This window comes from Oncorhynchus masou, chromosome 31, assembly GCF_036934945.1.
Source record: "Oncorhynchus masou masou isolate Uvic2021 chromosome 31, UVic_Omas_1.1, whole genome shotgun sequence".
In the NCBI taxonomy this organism is placed as follows: Eukaryota; Metazoa; Chordata; class Actinopteri; order Salmoniformes; family Salmonidae; genus Oncorhynchus; species Oncorhynchus masou.
The window spans coordinates 86,217,557-86,235,143 of NC_088242.1; the positions used below are offsets into that span (position 1 = coordinate 86,217,557).

The 17,587-nt window shown below is 42.0% G+C and overlaps 1 protein-coding gene across 2 annotated transcripts; it reads left to right on the forward strand.

Moving 5' to 3' along the window:
- Window positions 1–4,422: 4,422 nt before the first annotated feature.
- LOC135524663 (arrestin domain-containing protein 2-like) lies at window positions 4,423–14,114 on the forward strand. Of its 2 annotated transcripts, XM_064952396.1 has the most exons (8): window positions 4,423–4,577; window positions 4,774–5,034; window positions 11,005–11,074; window positions 11,253–11,503; window positions 11,620–11,876; window positions 12,060–12,222; window positions 12,343–12,497; window positions 12,789–14,114. In XM_064952396.1, the coding sequence occupies exons 2-8, from the start codon at window positions 4,776–4,778 to the stop codon at window positions 12,840–12,842; spliced, it is 1,209 nt and encodes a 402-aa protein (XP_064808468.1). In that variant the 5' UTR covers window positions 4,423–4,577; window positions 4,774–4,775; the 3' UTR covers window positions 12,843–14,114. The 2 variants fall into 2 exon arrangements, with proteins under 2 accessions (XP_064808468.1, XP_064808467.1); XM_064952395.1 differs by lacking the exons at window positions 4,423–4,577; window positions 4,774–5,034 and adding an exon at window positions 8,890–9,789.
- Window positions 14,115–17,587: the final 3,473 nt, after the last annotated feature.

Sequence of the window (17,587 nt, forward strand, 5' to 3'; positions counted from 1 at the left end):
TGCATCAATTTGTGGTTGAGGTGGATGCATCTGATGTTGGAGTGGGGGCCATCCTGTCCCAGCGATCTGCCCAGGACCAAAAGCTTCATCCCAGGACCAAAATCGTCTCAATTCTGGAGAGAGGAACTACGACGTAAGCAACCGAGACCTCCTGGCGGTCAAGATAGCGTTGGAAGAGTGGAGGCACTGGCTGGAAGGAGCAGAACAGCCATTCCTGGTCTGGACCGACCATAAAAATCTGGAATATCTCTGTACAGCCAGGCAGGCCCAGGGTGCTCTGCTTACAAGATTCCACTTCACCATTTCCTACCGCCCAGGGTCCAAAAATGTGAAGCCTGACTCACTCTCTCGCCTATACAGTTCCTTTGCCACACCCTCGGTCACGGAGAACCTTTTCCCTAACTCATGCCTAGCAGTCACTGTGGATTGGGGTATTGTGACCCTGGTTCGCAAGGCGCAACGCTCCCAGCCTGGACCTGAAGAGGGCCTGGCTAACTGGATGTTTGTCCCTAACTCAGTCCGGCGTACCCTCGGCCCAGATGTTTGTCCTCCATTGTTGACGTACCTGGAGAAGAGCCAGGGCGGCTATTCTCAAGAGCAACTCCAGGTATTGTCGACAGGTGGACCATCACCGGACCCCAGCTCCCAGCTACCGTATTGTGCAGAGGGTATGGCTTTCCACTTGGGATCTGCCCCTTCCGATAGAGTCCCGAAAGCTGTCTCCCTGTTTCATTTCCCAACTCCAGAGTACTGAGTTCCACTGCTGTCCGTCTTGTGTTACCCCGTACCCTTCGTATTCACCCTACCTTCCATGTGTCTAAGATTAAGCCTGTGTCTCACAGTCCTTTTGTCTTCTGTTTCCAGGCCCATCTCTTCCTCCCCCGGGTCTTTGATGGCCAGACAGCATATACAGTGAGAAACCTCCTGAGGGTTCGACCACGGGGCAGGGGTTTCCAGTACCTGGTTGATTGGGAGGGTTATGGCCCGGAGGAGAGGTGCTGGGTCCCTGCTAAAGACATCTTGGACATAGGCTAGTGCTTCAGCCTTTTTTTCCCCCACTGCCGACACCCCGGTCAGCCAGGTAGGACGCCAGGTGGTGCTCCTAGGGGGAGGGGGGGCACTGTCACACCCTGATCTGTTTCACTTATTATTGTCTCCACCCCTCCAGGTGTCCAGGTGTCGCTTGTTTTCCCCAGTATATTTATCCCTGTGTTTCCTGTCTCTCTGTGCCAGTCCGTCTTGTATGTTCCCAAGTCAACCAGTGGCTTTTCCCGTTCGCCTGCCTTTGCCATTCTCCTTTTTCTATTCCTCCCGGTTTTGACCCTTGCCTGTTTCTGGACTCTGTACCTGCCTGCCTTAACCTGAAGCCTGTCTGCCACTCTGTACCTCCTGGACTCTGAACTGGTTTTTACCTTTGGCCTGTCCACGACCATTCTCTTGCCTACTCCTTTTGGATTATTAAACATCTTAAACTCCAACCATCTGCCTCCTGTGTCTGAATCTGGGCCTCGCCTTGTGTCATGATACACACATTTATCAAGAGAACATCCCTGGTCATCCCTACTGCCTCTGATCTGGCAGACCCACTAAACATAAAAGCTTTGCTTGTAAATTGTCTGCATGTTGTAGTGTGACCCTGGCTATCCTTACATTTAAAAAAAATTGTGCAGTTTGGTAATTTGAAATTATTAATATTTTTACTTTTGATACTTAAGTATATTTAAACCAAATACTTTTAGACTTACTCAAGTAGTATTTTACTGAGTGACTTTCACTTTTACTTGAGTCACCTTAATAAAAAGTATCTTTACTTTTACTCAAGTATGGCAATTGGGTACTTTTTCCACCACTGCATTTAGCCTGCTTTTCATCAGCCAACAAGATGAGTTAGTCAGCCCAAAAAATGAGTAGGCGTAGCGAATAGCAAAAGCACTAGCCTATGTCAAACAACTATCCCCATAGTATATATATTTTTGACCTATTCTATTGGCCAATTTGTCCGTCTGTGCAATAAATAAATATTCCAAACATACTCTGGGACAGTTGTGGGATGCGATTAGATTCCAAATAAATACAACCACTCCCAACTTTTTTTAAAGCAATGAGGCTGATCGTTAAGCTTACATTTTGATAAACTATTAGGCAATGCTTTCACTTTATAAGCGCAGCAATGCGCACACAGCAGTAGTCTGTAAGTGCGAATGTTCCAAAATGCAATCAATTAGCGGGAAAAAACTGTTCTTGAAAGTGATAGCAAATGCGATTATACATGTAATGCTTTATTATGAAGATGCAAAACCTCCTTCCATCAGCAAGGGCATTGAAGATGAAACGTGGCTGGGTCTTTCAGCATGACAATGATCCGAAACACACCGCCCGGGCAACGAAGGAGTGGCTTCGTAAGAAGCATTTCAAGGTCCTAGCCAGTCTCCAGATCTCAACCCCATAGAAAATCTTTGGAGGGAGTTGAAAGTCTGTGTTGCCCAGCAACAGCCCCAAAACATCACTGCTCTAGAGGAGATCTGCATGGAGGAATGGGCCAAAATACCAGCAACAGTGTGTGAAAACCTTGTGAAGACTTACAGAAAATGTTTGATTTCTGTCATTGCCAACAAAGGGTATGTAACAAAGTATTGAGAAACTTTTGTAGGTGACCAAATACTTATTTTCCACCATAACTTGCTAATAAATTCATTAAAAAAACCTACAATGTGATTTTCTGGATTTTTTTTCTCTCATTTTGTCTGTCATAGTTGAAGTGTACCTATGATGAAAATTATACAGGCACAATTGGTGGCTGACTAGATACTTTTTTGCCCCACTGTAGTTCTAAAATCCCCTACAGAAAAATGTATGGTGGAAAAAAGGATTGGAACCATTTCTGAGTTTTACCGCTAGGTTTTATGGGTATTATGAGACATGATGTGGTATTCAATAAGTGTGTTGCTAAGGTTAGTGTCTGTTTGGGCAATGACAGGTTTAGTTCTTGGATTTACCCCCCCCCCCCTTTTTTTACACCTGACTAAGTATGATACGTGTAAAAACAAATAGGAGAATGACGAAACAGCAACATAACCTTGAACCCAAGCTGCTGATTGCCATGTTTGGGAGCTGCTTTGTTGAGCAAAAACGTGAGTGGGTGGTTAGACTTAATTATGTCAAACCTGATTTCACACACCTGAAAGGACAATGACCCAGTTATCATGAAGGGAAACATAGCCAAGTTCATTCATTCATCAACACATATCAGATGTTATCAATTTACATGTATTTTTTAAGGTGGACATTCATATAGCAACTTTTTTGCACTAGTCAGAAAAATCTACAAGTAACAGGTATATATGTGGCCGATGTAAAATGGCTAGCTGGTTAGCGGTGGTGCGCGCTAATAGTGTTTCAGTCGGTGGCGTCACCCGCTCTGAGACCTAGAAGTAGTTTTTCCCCTTGCTCTGCTTCGTGAGTGACTGTGGTTGATGTGTGCAAGAGGGTCCTTGGTTCGAGCCCAGATTGGGGCGAGGAGAGAGACGGAAGCTATACTGTTTGATTGATGCTGTTGACCAGGATCACTGGTTGCTGCGGAAAAAGGAAGAGATCAAAAGGGGAAGAGTGTGGCCGATGTGAAATATGGGAGAATATTCTTCTATTTTAATCTATATTTTCATAAATTAATACCTAAACCTATTACATATGAATATTTGATTTGATTTATTCCATGCATTGATATCTTATGCATCCAATGCATTATCTATTTTCTTATACGGTTGATGCGTATTGCACATACATTTGTGCACTCATGTATGAGGGAGGGAAGGATTGGACAGCAATCTATGAGCGAATCATCTCGTAAACCAATTACATTTCAAGCACGTACTGAAAAAAGTAGTCAGATACTTTTGAGGAGATAGGAAACTCAATTTGAATTGTTGTACCTCTCATTGTGTACGTTGCCCCTCTCATTGTGTACGTTGCCCGTGCTTTGTCAATGGGGCGCACGGTGCATTTGTGGGACAAGAAGAGCTCTCCTTCATGGATTGAATGGAAGTCAATTTGGCCCGAGCTCAAAAACAACAACATTAGCATGAATTTCGTACACAATAAGTACACCATTGAACATCCAAGATGTGAGATAATTAACTTGTTCTCTAATATCGTATAGCATTGGAATCGTGATATTACGTACTTTTGACGAAAATAGGCATGTTTCTCGACTCATACCCTGACTTTGAGAAAGGGTTTGCGTGACGATTAATTTATCAACTGCGTGACGCAACATGACAACGTGAACGCGATTGGTTGACTGTCTGCTGATGAGGAATTTTTCGTTTTTCCATCCATTGCCAATGGGATTCCTATCTCATCCTTTCTCTAATATCTCTGCAGTTGTCGCTTTCTGTCCACGCTCGTCTCCAAGAGTGGGCGACGTGACTCAAATGTGCTTTATTCTAATTGGCGTGTAAACGGAACCTGCCCTATCTGTGCGTCGAAATTATGTGGTAGAAACATTGTACAATATAAATATAACAGTCAGCGAAGACAGCCTGACACCTCGAATTCACCATCTCCCATTGTTTTTCAAGGTAGGTTTGGTTTGCGTTCTTTGACAGACTTTTGATCAGCTGGTGTGAAAGATTTGATTTAAAAACAGTGTAATTTAATTTAGTGTATATATATTCAGTTTTAGAATCGTGTGATTGACGATTCTCGGCTCCTTCAGTTATTTATGTCTCAGGCTATATTTTCTTGTGGTAAAAAATCTTTATTTTCCCCTCCAAGGAATGACGTTCAATACTATCAAAAGTTTTAAGCTGGAGTTCGACGGACCGGGCGATGCTGTGTATGCCAGCAGCGAGATACTGTCCGGAAAGGTCGTTTTGGAGCTCAACAGGGATACGAAAGTGGACTCCATGAAGGCCCTTGGAAGAGGGGTTGCCACTGCCCACTGGCTTGAGAATCGCAGTGGAGGCATGAATGCCGTTTACAACGACTACACTTCCAAGATCAGTTACTTCAGGAAGAGGCAACATCTCATCCGAGGTAAGTAGTCTTCTCATGGAAAAAGCACTCTGGTCATTGTTCAACTGTTTTGTTATTTCTCAACAATGTTAAACTATTTCTAAGGTGTAGCATATAGTGATTTCCTTTTAATTTTGAGCCAATGAATGGGACTAATTGTTTGCCTGTTTTAAAAAGCTATCTCTAAAAGTAGCCTAGTGCATCTTGGATTTCACCAAGCCTACTGTAGGACACAGTAAAGACACATGCCCTACTTATGGCCATGGGGGAAAAAATGCACACCTATTAGAAAATTACATTCTTAGAGGCACGAAACTCTGGAGAATATTTTACAGCATGAAGGTAATATTTTACATTTGGTTGTGTGTGAATGAAGCTCACGTGTAGCACCAACATGCTTATAGGAATTGGATTTACTCTTAGAAAAAAGGGTTCCAAAAGGGTTCTTCGGCTGTCTCCATAGTGGAACCCTTTTTGATTTCAGGTAGAACCCTCTGTGGAAAGGGTTCTACCTGGAACCAAAAAGGGTACTTCAAAGGGTTATCCTATGGGGACAGCTGAAAAACCCTTGTAGGTTATATATATAGCACTTTCCCCCCCTTTTTTCTCTGAGTGTAGGACATCAGACGGCAAGGTAAATAAATAGAGCAGTCCTGTTACTGGGAAGTCATGGCAATTTACAGTCTTGATTTATGGGTTTTATATGTTCTTTCATTATGACTGATAGACAACTGTGAATAGTGCTTTTGGATAGAATAAACTTCTGTAAAAGGAAGTGCGAGTGGAGACGCCCAAGCAGAGGCAGTTGCTTGTCTGAAAAGGGCTGGGGGTTAAAAAAAAATAGTGCCTCTGTCTGGCAACAGGGAAAACAACACGTGGGAGCTTGAGGGACAGGACACCCCCCCAACCCTTCATCTTCACTATACTGCACATTAATTAAGTCCTCATTTCTTTACATGCAAACTTGTCAAGCAAGGTTTTTGTTATTCCAGAGAACCTCCAAAAGTACTCAAGATTTAATGTGTAGGTAAGTTATATTATTACTGACTTTGATTAGGCTTTGTTTGTTATTTCAAATCAAGAAGATCTCCATGAATCGAAAAACAATTAACTGATAGATTGTATCTGGAGTCCCAGCTAGGTAAACAGCCTCTACAGAAATCTGTTGAAATACACCCCCTAAAAATCCTTTACCCGACTAATACAGTGCATTTGGAATGTATTCAGACCCCTTCCCCTTTTCCACATTTTGTCAGCCTTATGCTAAAATGGATTAAATAAAGAATCCTTCTAAATCTACACACAACACCTCAATGACAAAGTGAAAACAGGTTTTTAGAAATGTTTTTAAATGTATAAAAAAACCAGATACCTTATTTACGTAGGTATTCAGACCCTTTGCTATGAGACTCGAAATTGAGCTCCGGTGCAGCCTGTTTCCATTGATCATCCTTGATGTTTCTACAACTGTGGTAAATTCAATTGATTGGATATGATTTGGAAAGGCACACACTTGTCTATATAAGGTCCCACAGTTGACAGTGCATGTTAGAACAAAAACCATGCCATGAGGTCCAGGACCTATATACTAGGTAGTGTCAGAGAAAGGCCCCAAAAATTGTCAGACTCCAGTCACCCAAGTCATAGACTGTTCTCTCGGGTACCGCACGACAAGTGGTACCGGAGCGCCAAGTCTAGGACCAAAAGGCTCCTTAACAGCTTTTACCCCTCCAAGCCATAAGACCTCTGAACAATTAATGGCCACCCAGACTATTTGCATTGACCCCCCCTCCCCTTTTGATTTTACACTGCCACTACTTGCTGTTTATTATCTATGTATAGTCACTTTACCCCTACCTACATGTACAAATTACCTCAACTAACCTGTACCCCCCGCACATTGACTCGGTACCAGTACCCCCTGTATAGCCTTATTGTTATTTTATTGGTTAATTTTTTTTAATGTAGTTTATTTAGTAAATATTTTCTTAATTGCGTGTTGGTTAAGGGCTTGTAAGTAAGCATTTCACGGTAAAGTATTCAGGGCATGTGACAAATAACATTAGATTTTAAGGAATAGTCTGTAGAGTTCCAACAAAGGATTGTGTCGAGGCACAGATCTGGAGATCCTTGATGAAAACCTGCACCATAGCGCTCAGGACCTCGACTGGGAAGGTGGTTCACCTTCCAACAGGGCAAAGACCCTAAGCATACAGACAAGACAACACAGGAGTGGCTTCGGGATGAGTTTCTGAATGTCCTTGAGTGGCCCAGCCAGAGCCTGAATTTGTACCTGCTCGAACATCTCTGGAGAGACCTGAAAATAGCTGTGCAGCGACGCTCCCCATCCAACCTGACAGAGCTTGTGAGGATCTGCAGACAATAATGGGAGAAACTCCTCAAATTCAGGTGTCTCGAGGCTGTAATCGCTGCCGAAGGTGCTTCAACAAAGTACTGAGTAAAGGGTCTGAATACTTATGTCAATCTGATATTTCAGGTAATTTTTAAATAAATTTGCTAAAATTTCCAAATCTGTTTTTTTGCTTTGTTATTATGGGGTATTGTGTGTAGATTTATGGGGGGGCATTTTAATCCATTTAAGAACAATGCTGTAATGTAACGAAGTGGAAAAGGTCAAGGGGTCTGAATACTTTCCAAATGCACTGTAGTTGGACTTCAGTGTTCAGACATGTATAAAAGTAAACTTTAATCATGCTAAATCTATTGGTATAATAGCTTATGAAGTGATATTTCATTAGGATTTTTTTATTATTTTATGGTTAGGCCATTTTATAACCTTCAAAGGACTAAAACTTTCCAGGGCAAACATTCTGTGGACATACTGTATTATTTCATACATAATATAAACTTACCCTTTTTTCCCGTGGTCAGATGGATTTGCAAAATAGTTTTGCTCCCGTCAAGACATGAAGCGTTGATCAATGCCTTAGTCTGGTTGATCCGGTTTAGAGAAACTTCATAGTGGTACTGATACTACAACTGTCTTTGGTTGTCTGATTGATAAGGATACTGTGTTCACAGCAATACACTTTTTATTTGTTTAGCTTGAATAAACTCTGGCTTAATTTGCTAAACATTAAGTTCTGCTGTTTGTGCACCTTCATATATTTAGAAATTCAAGCCAGACTGTTGAACATGTAGCTATGGCCTTCTGTACAATTTAAAACAAATATTTGCACTGCATTAACTTGTTAGTTTGTCTGCATACCATTGATTATTTGATACTATGTGGCTGTATAAATCCAAAATCATGCTTGTGTATGTGTTTTTATCTCATCTGCCCAGCCACTACAGGAAGTCTATGATCAGAGCTGACTAAAGTTGATTAGAGACGGTGAGGCCTACGTGACTGACACTTAAAATAAAAAACTCATATAGCCACCAGGAGGCAGAGGGTATCATAAAGTTGTACTGTACAGGTTCTGAGTGCACATTTTGTTTTTTGCCCTAGCATTACACATCTGATTCTAATAACCATCTCACCATCAAGTTTTGATTATTTGAATCAGCTGTGTAATGCTAGGGCAAGAACCAAAACGTGCACCCAGGGGGACCCCAGGACCGAGTTTGGGAAACCCTGCTGTTTCATGTGTCATGTTCACACCACAAGGTGGCAGTATATAACCCTGCATGCTTTCAGGAAACAAAGGTAAACAACTGTTTTTTGGGGGGACAAGATGTTACCCGATTTTGCAATCTAGAGATCATGTAACTAATTGTTCTTCAATATATGTTCTGTGTATGTGTATAAAATATTAGTTTAAAATGTACTTTTCATCTTCATGCACTTTCCCCTTATTCTTACGGTTTCTTGAAGTGGTATCCTATATGAATTGGCAAAAAAAAATCAATGTTATGACCAAATCAAATGTTTTCGCCACATACCAAGTTTACCATGGGTATAAAAGGTGCAGCAAAATGCTTGTGTGCATTTTGCTGCACCCTAACAATGCAGTGCATTAATGAATAATAACAATGCAAATATAATTCATTATAGGAATTTACAGCCTTTAAAAATGTATAATTGGCATGTTCGCTTTCTAGAAATTAATGCATAGACCACATGTACAGAATACCAAAAAATGGGCATGAGCAAAAGCTGAAATACCCTTTTTACTATTATGCAATGTGAAACTATTTCGTCAAAAGGGAGGATCTTTGCAGCCTTCGGGCATGCTCAGTAAGCCTGTTTTCGTCTAAGAACCTGTAACCATCAATCACCAGGCACGGTTTTCCCCGTTTGCTCGAGCGCTCCACACCAAGGAAAGATGTTTATTAGCCCGTTACCCTCTATGCGGCCTTACATAATATATTAGGACAGCCCACATCGTGCAAAAGGGAGCTGTGGCCGCGACTACTTAATCAGTTTTGTTTTGCAAGTGTAGCGACAATAATATTAAGATAGTACCGAAACGTTATTTGACAACTTGAACAATAACATTTTAACATAAGTATACTGTTTTGAATCAACAACCCTCACGATGATTTTCGACAAATTGAAAAGGTTGTACATCGTCTTCGACTCTCCAGAAATCGATTCCCCTCCAGTTTTCAGCAGTGGGGACGTGGTGTCTGGAAAAGTTGTTTTGAACCTTTCAGGAGAAAGTAAAGTGCAGTCGTTGAAGTTGCACGCAGAAGGTTTTGCGAAAGTGCATTGGACCGAATCTCGTTCGGCTGGGTCCAGTACTGCCTATACTCAAAATTACAGCGACGAAGTGGAGTATCTCAACAGGAGAGAAGTTCTTCTGCAAGCAGGTTAGTCATTCACTCTATCGGTGAATGAAAGCAATGAAGTGTTCCATACTATGCAACTCATTGGGCAAAACCACTTGGGCAAATTTTACCCGAGAAACGTATTTTCATTGTACATAACTGGGTTTTGTGTAGGGTTTCTCTCATGGGAAGGTATTTTGTTATTTCTTAGTTATTCTGTAATAATTTTCATTTTCGGGTGTTCTCAATGGTAAATTCTCAAATGGCCTACCTGGTTAAAGGTGAAATATACACGTTTTATTTTTAACGTTTAAATTTGCAGCATGGAAGAAAAAAAATGTTTTCATTAAAATTAAGCACTCAGTGGTGGAAAAAGCACAAAATGCTCATACTTGAGTGGAAGTAAAGATACCTTTTAATAGAAAATGACTCCAGTAACAGTCACCCAGTAAAATACTACTTGAGTAACAGTCTTGAAGTATTTGGTTTTAAATATTTTTAAGTATCAAAAGTAAAAGTACGAATCATTTAAAAGATCCTTATATTAAGCAAACCAGACTGCACAATTTTATATATATATATTTTTTACATTTCAAAAATATTTACGGATAGCCATGGTCACTAAACACTCAGACATCATTTACTGTCAAAGCATTTGTATTTAGTGAATCTGCCAAATCAAAGGCAGTAGGGATGACCAGGGATGTTCTCTTAATAAGCGTGTGAATTGGACCGTTTTCCTGCCCTGCTAAGCATTCAAAATGTAACTAGTACTTTTGTGTGTCAGAAAAAATGTAATGAGTAAAAAGTACATATTTTTTAGGAATGTAGTGAAGTAAAAAAAAACAACCCAAAAACAGCTGCTTAAGTAAAAGTACTTAACCCCACTGAATGCACTTGACCCTGTCAAAGGATTTGAAAGTATTATGCATATTAGATTGAGTTTGGATTCACTCTAAGAATTTACTCTGTCTGAATGCAGCCCTAAATTTTATAATATATAGAAAAACAAGGGACTGCAAATACCCATTCAAGAGCACCCAGCAGTATAGAGGGCATGTGATGGTGCTTTTGTGTTTAAGGAGAAAAGGGAAAACTGCATTTGCAGTTCATTGTAATAAAGAAACTCAGTGATTTCTCCTGTATGTATTTTAGTTAGTACATTGCTTTGGAAAGCAAAAGGCCCTCATTCAGTAATCAATGTGGATCAGAAGTGGTTTCAAATAATGAATGCTTATTTTATTCATTTTTCTTCAGATAATGGCGAGCACACCCTCCTCTCTGCTGGAAGACATGAATTCCCATTTAGTTTCCAGTTGCCTGAAGAGTAAGTATCCCTTTCTGGAATTAATGGTTTTGGAATTATTATACAGTAATGCACTGGAGGCAAATGTTAATTTGCATTTGATTTGGACCTATGAAATCCTTGCATGTTATTAAAGAACAACTGATATCTAATCAATCGGTGTTTATTTAAACTCTTTTTTTGTTTGTTGCTTCAACAGGACACTGGTGACATCCTTCGAAGGCAAGCATGGCAGCATCCGCTACTGGGTGAAAGTGAAGCTGCATAGGCCCTGGGCTACAGTGCGGAAGATCAAGAAGGAGTTCACAGTCATCGAGCCCATTGACATTAACACACCAGCCTTATTGGCTCCCCAAGCTGGCACTAAAGACAAGATGGCACGGGTGTGGTACCGCAATTTTGGACAGGTGTCAATAACCGCTAAGATCGATCGTAAAGGTTACACACCAGGTAAGAACCAATCATACCTTTTAATCCTAGTGGCCCTGAAAACTGAACATTAAGGCAAATAACTCATTTTAACTGAACCAAATCTCACCTCACAGTCTCTATTCTTCATCTTCCAGGTGAGGTGATTCCTGTATTTGCTGAGTTTGACAATGCCACCTCACGCTCTGTGGTGCCTAAGGCCTACATCACACAGACGCAGACGTTCATCGCCCGGGGCACCATGAAGCAGAAGCAAGCGGTGGTGGCCACGCTTAGTGGTGATGTGGTGGGCGCCCAGCGCAGGGAGACCTGGCATGGTCGCGCCATCAAGATCCCTCCTGTCGGGCCCTCCATCCTGCAGTGCCGCATCATCAAAGTGGAATACATGCTCAGGGTGAGTTCAAGCCATAGATAGAATTAAAAGTACATCATTCACATTCATTTGATTTTCCTTGTTGAGGATATGCCTCCGATTGATAATGAAAAGCTAATTAGAGATCAGTCAGTAGTAGTTTTACCCCTACTGATGTGTCGGTTACTGTAGTTCTAAAAGCTTTCTCCCCTCTCCACCACCTAGGTGTGTGTGGATGTTCCTGGGACCTCCAAGCTGTGCCTAGAGCTGCCCCTGGTCATGGGCACCATCCCCCTCCATCCCTTTGGTAGCCGCACCTCCAGCGTCAGCAGCCAGTACAGTGTTAACCTGGAATGGCTCCGCATGGCCATCCCCGAGCAGCCTGAGCGTAAGTGTCTGTCTCATTGTAATACAAGACTTAGCGGTGTCAATGCCAGGTCCCCCTGAAAATCTCCTACCTTAGAAAAAATGGTTCACTCATCTGTACCCTCTTTCCCTCCCCACACAGCTCCTCCTGACTACAGCTCTGTGGTGACGGACGAGGAGGCTGAGCTGAACATTATGGCCCCCCATCCTGAGGAGGACCTCAGTGGGATTATGGAGCACCCTCTCAGGGCCTTTGTCCAGGAGTTCCGCTTCCGACCTCCTCCGGTGTACTGCGAGGTGAGCTAGCACCCCTTGGAATACTCTCGTGAAAATAGGGATGCACTTCTTTGATTAACTGAACTCTCCACACTTCTGTCACTCAATTTACATTTTAGTCATTTATCAAGCGCTCTTATCCAGAGTGACATACAGAAGCAGTTAGCCTTGCTCAAGGACACATCGACAGATACATTAAAAAAAAAATCCCCCTTGTCAGCTTGGGGATTTGAATCAGCGACCTTTCGGTTACTGGCCCTTAACCGCTAGGCTACTTATTGAATCTTAAACCTTTGTGTTTTGCTCCTGCAGATCGACCCAAATCCTCAGCCCCTCAACATGAGACGTCGCTGCATGACGTGTTGAACCATAAGCGCCACTTGAGCGTCACACGATGACCCTATTTAATTAAACGAAGCGAAGAGATTTGTCTTCCCCTGGATTACTCTCCGAAACTGGTGACTCAGTCCAAAGATGTGGCTTCTGTTGTTGGAAGGGACTTAGAGTACCACTGAGAGGCTGGAAAAGAAGATGGAGGCGACAGGACCTGCTTGTGGATGAAGTCCTTTTAAAAAAAAGAAAGGGGGACATGTTAAGTTCAACAAGAAAAGGAAATAACTTCTCCCATCGTTCCTGTCCTCCCAAGTGATTCTGACTCAGGATGACGAAATCGAGTCACCACTCCTGCCAATCAATGAACCCCCACACAATAAATGTTTTGTGTTTGGGGAAATATTGGGGGAGGATCACTTGATTTTTGTGAGGGAGAGTTGGAGTTGCAGATGATAACTAGGTCTCAAAGAATGCACTGGTATGTCTTCAGTTAACATCTGCAAATGATCAGCTGGTGTTAAGAGGCAACTGTAACTCATCTTTTAATACCCAACTCCTCCTTGCCTGGTAACATGTAGTATGACTCAATCATGATGAATAATTCTACTGTTATTCAAGTAAGCACTTATCTGAGACTGTTTGGTGAGGAGGAGTTGAGTCGGCAGGTTTCGGCATTTAGCCGGGTAATACTATGCAAAAGGGAACTTGAATCCTGTAGTATCTGAAAATGTACTGAAATGATTCCATGAGAGATTCTGATATAGCAGCTGTCCTCTGTATGGGGATCTTAATTTGACACTAATGGATGAAAACTAAACGGTTGAGTTTTTTGCATGTGGAAGAATTCAAGAGAAAAGTTAGTGTTGTGTAAAAGATCGTGCTATAGCACAAACCTGGGCATAACGTTTTCTCAGAAAATAGTCCAGGACTGATTTAGAAACAGTGACACGAGGAAGAAAAGTGTGTTTGTAGTTGCTGCAAGCTCAAATGATTAGCTTTAGAAACGGCTAAGGAGGAAATATCAGAGCCATGTGGTTTTATGTGTTTGATTCAATCCAGATGCCTTGTTTTCCAACCGTCTGTAAACGCAGAAAGTTTGTTCAGCGTTACATTAAGCCTTAAGTTGGAGATGTCACTTTGAAGTGTACTAAAGAACTGACTTCAGGTCAGCAATGCAGCTTACGTGTCATGCGCAGTGCAGCACACACCTGAAATTGAATGTATTTTATACAAACGCCGCTGTTGATTCACAGAACTTGCCAAAGTTTTTGTAATTCCCTTTTCTAATAAAAACTCTGAAACAGATTTTTGTGTTTTCGGTCAAGGAATAGTGATCTCTGACATGCGGTCATCTATCTTGAAGGACAAATAGAAAAGAGAACCTTCCCACTGGGCACAGATGTTAAACCAACGTGGAATAGACAATTTCAATAAAATGTTATGTGGAAACAACGTTGATTCAACCAGTGTGTCCCCACGGTTGCTTGCTGAACATATCTTAATTTGTCTCCTACACTACATGCCCAAAAGAATATGGGCACCTGCTCGTTTCATTCTACAATCATGGCATTAATATGGAGTTGGTCCCCACCCTTTTTTTGCTGCTATAACAGCCTCCACTCTGGGAAGGCTTTCTGCTAGATGTTGGAACATTGCTGTGGGGACTTGCTTCCATTCAGCCATGAGCATTAGTGAGGTCAGGCACTTCCACACCGATTTTGACAAACCATTTCTTTATTTACCTCGCTTTGTGCATGGGGGCATTGTCATGATGGAACAGGAAAAGTTGGGAGCACACAGTCATCTATATTGTTATTGTATGCTGTAGCGTTAAGATTTCCACTGTTCCAGAGTCCAATGGCGGTGCGCTTTACAAATCGAATCATATTTTGTTGGTCGCATACACATATTTAGCGGGTGTAGCGAAATGCTTGTTTTTCTGGCTCCAACACTGCAGTACTATCTAACAATTCTACGTATATAGGGTTGCAGCCTCCAAGGTGCAGGCTTGAGTAGCCGGCTAATGATGGCTATTTAACAGTCTGATGGCCTTAAGATAGAAGCTGTTTTTCAGTCTCTCGGTCCCAGTTTTGATGCACCTGTACTGACCTCGCCTTCTGAATGATAGTGGGGTCAACAGGCCGTGGCTCGGTTGGTTGATGTCCTTGATATTTTTGGCCTTCCTGTGACATCGGTGCTGTAGGTGTCCTGGAGGGCATGTACTGTGCCCCCAGTCATTCCAACCAACGCTTGGAATTGCGCATGGTGATCTTAGGCTTGTGTGCGGCTGCTTAGCCATAGAAACCCATTTCATAAAGCTCCCGAAGAAGAGTTCTTGTTCGCTACGCAGTTCAGCCCTTGGCAGTCCCATTATGTGAGCTTGTGTGGCCTACCGCTTTGCGGCTGAGCTCCTAGACATTTCCACTTCACAATAACAGCTCTTACAGTTGACCAGGGCAGAAAACTGACTTGTTGGGAAGGTGGCTGGCATCCTATGATGGTGCCATGTTGAAAGTCACTGAGCTCTTCAGTACGGGCCATTCTACTGCCAATGTTTGTCAATAGAGATTGCATGGCTGTGTGCTCAGTTTTATACACCTCTCAGCAATGGGTGTGGCTGAAATAGTCAAATCCACTCATTTGAAGGAGTGTTCACATACTTTTGTAGTGTATGTCTCAGAAAGTTGCATTGGTTAGAATTGACTAGAGAGAGCGAATATAACTTGTTCTCCTCAAATAGACCATCCCAAAGAAGAGGATATATTACCTGCATAATACACAAGGTTTTCTGGAAAAGCACCCTTTTCAAAACCTACTCTGACATGCTTTTGAGTGAAGCATTGTGTCATGTTCAGTTTAGGTCTAAACTGAAGAAACATGACTGGGCAGGGGAATTCTGGTGAAAAGTAATTCAGTCACATCAGTCAGAAGACCGTGGACATAGTCAACGCCAAATTTGACAGTTTCAATTTTTGAACATATTTGAACCATAATGGGAATTGAATTTATGTGACCAAACTTAAAGGTTCAGGTAACCTGAAAAATTAAAAATATTGTTATGTTACTGTCTTGTTTTGGAACATTATGTATAGCTGCTTGAATGTGTGCCCAGGCAGCACTGCCCACGGCATGGTTAATCTAAATAACACCTCTATTACTCAGAGGCAGCAGGCAGTGAAAACAATCATTACAAAACATTTTACACATACAAGAACAGGATAGAAGGATAACAATGACAAGCTACAGTGTTTCTGACAATCATTACAAAACATTTTACACATACAAGAACAGGATAGAAGGATAACAATGACAAGCTACAGTGTTTCTGACTTATTTCCATGTCATTTTTTTTTTATCTCATCAAAACTCCATCTGGGACTAGTTTATGAGACCAAACCTCCAATGCCTTGTTCACGTGAGTGAGGTGGCTGTGTGGTAGAGGCATTATAAGCTCCTTCACTGGAAACGTCTGTGGCCTAGTAGGCACTGCTGTCTGTAGTGAACGAGGAAACAGAATACCAGGGTGGTATTATTGATTTGACAGGCCATCGAGGATAACACATTCATACAAAACTGTCAGTTCAAACTACCAACATTTTCAAAACATGACCAAAATAGACTTTTCCATCTCTCACCAAACCTACCGGGGCAGGGCCTGGCTTGGTAGCTTGGCACATACAGTATGTGTCTTGACACATTGCAATAGGTGGTTATATCACAAACAGGGCATTGACTTCTCTTACTGTCTGTCTGAGAAGGGCCTCATTGGGATTTCGGAAATTCAACGGCGGTCCGCACAGATGTTTTTGGTACCGATTTATTTGTCCTAAATCAACAACAAATCAATGACAAGCAGATGGACAAACAAACATCAAGGTCAAGGTTCTGGTCTAAATTAACAACACCTTTTAGCCCGCAACAGGCCTAGCGTGAGCCTACGATATGACACCATAACTCAGGTGACCCAGTCGGGTCCAGTTATTCCCAAACGAGCGTGGTGGTGCTTCTTGGCTGCTTCTACAATCTCAAGATGAACATCTCCAGTTCAGATTGATTTATGCTCTTGTGTATCTCCCATTTAAAGCATCCTATAAAAATCCAGCCAGGGGGTTCATTACAGAAGTACTGGCTGACCAGAAGGTCATCTTGTGCCTCTGCCTCTGAGTCACATGCACGGTCACATGTAACAAAGAAAACTAGAACATGATGATGCTGCAAAGGAATTAGTGTTGGTTTCATAAAAACTGAGAATGAATGGGGAAGTGTCTGTTTTGACAGTCAGTTAGGATGACTCTCAGTGGTGGATGGCTTCCTGAGGGTGATGTCAGAGCTTAACCTGATGTTCTTACTGATAAGAAAGGACCCTATATCCCCATGCAGCACGCATTGGGTGGGCCCAGTGTCTCTGGGCAAAAGCCTAGAAGCTCCATACAAGGCCAGAGGAGGGGTCTTTCTGGGCCATATAAAATTGTGATAATCTCACTTGAACGCATAGTTGTAAGGTTTGAGAAATAGGGCATCCTCAGTCATTGGCGTTCAACTGGGATGCTTGTGGGTGGTGGAACTGTCACCAAAACGGGTTGCTTTTCATGGTAATTTCCAATAGAAATCTATTGAATGCTAGTACATCCCACCTGTGGTGAACTCCCTAACCTAACCTATGGGCATCCAATGTAGCATTGGGTTGCAACGCTGTGGCGTCAAAACAAAGTAACAAAACAAAGTAATAAAAAAATATGTGTTATTACTTGACCTCTGTCTCTAGCTGCTCTAAACGA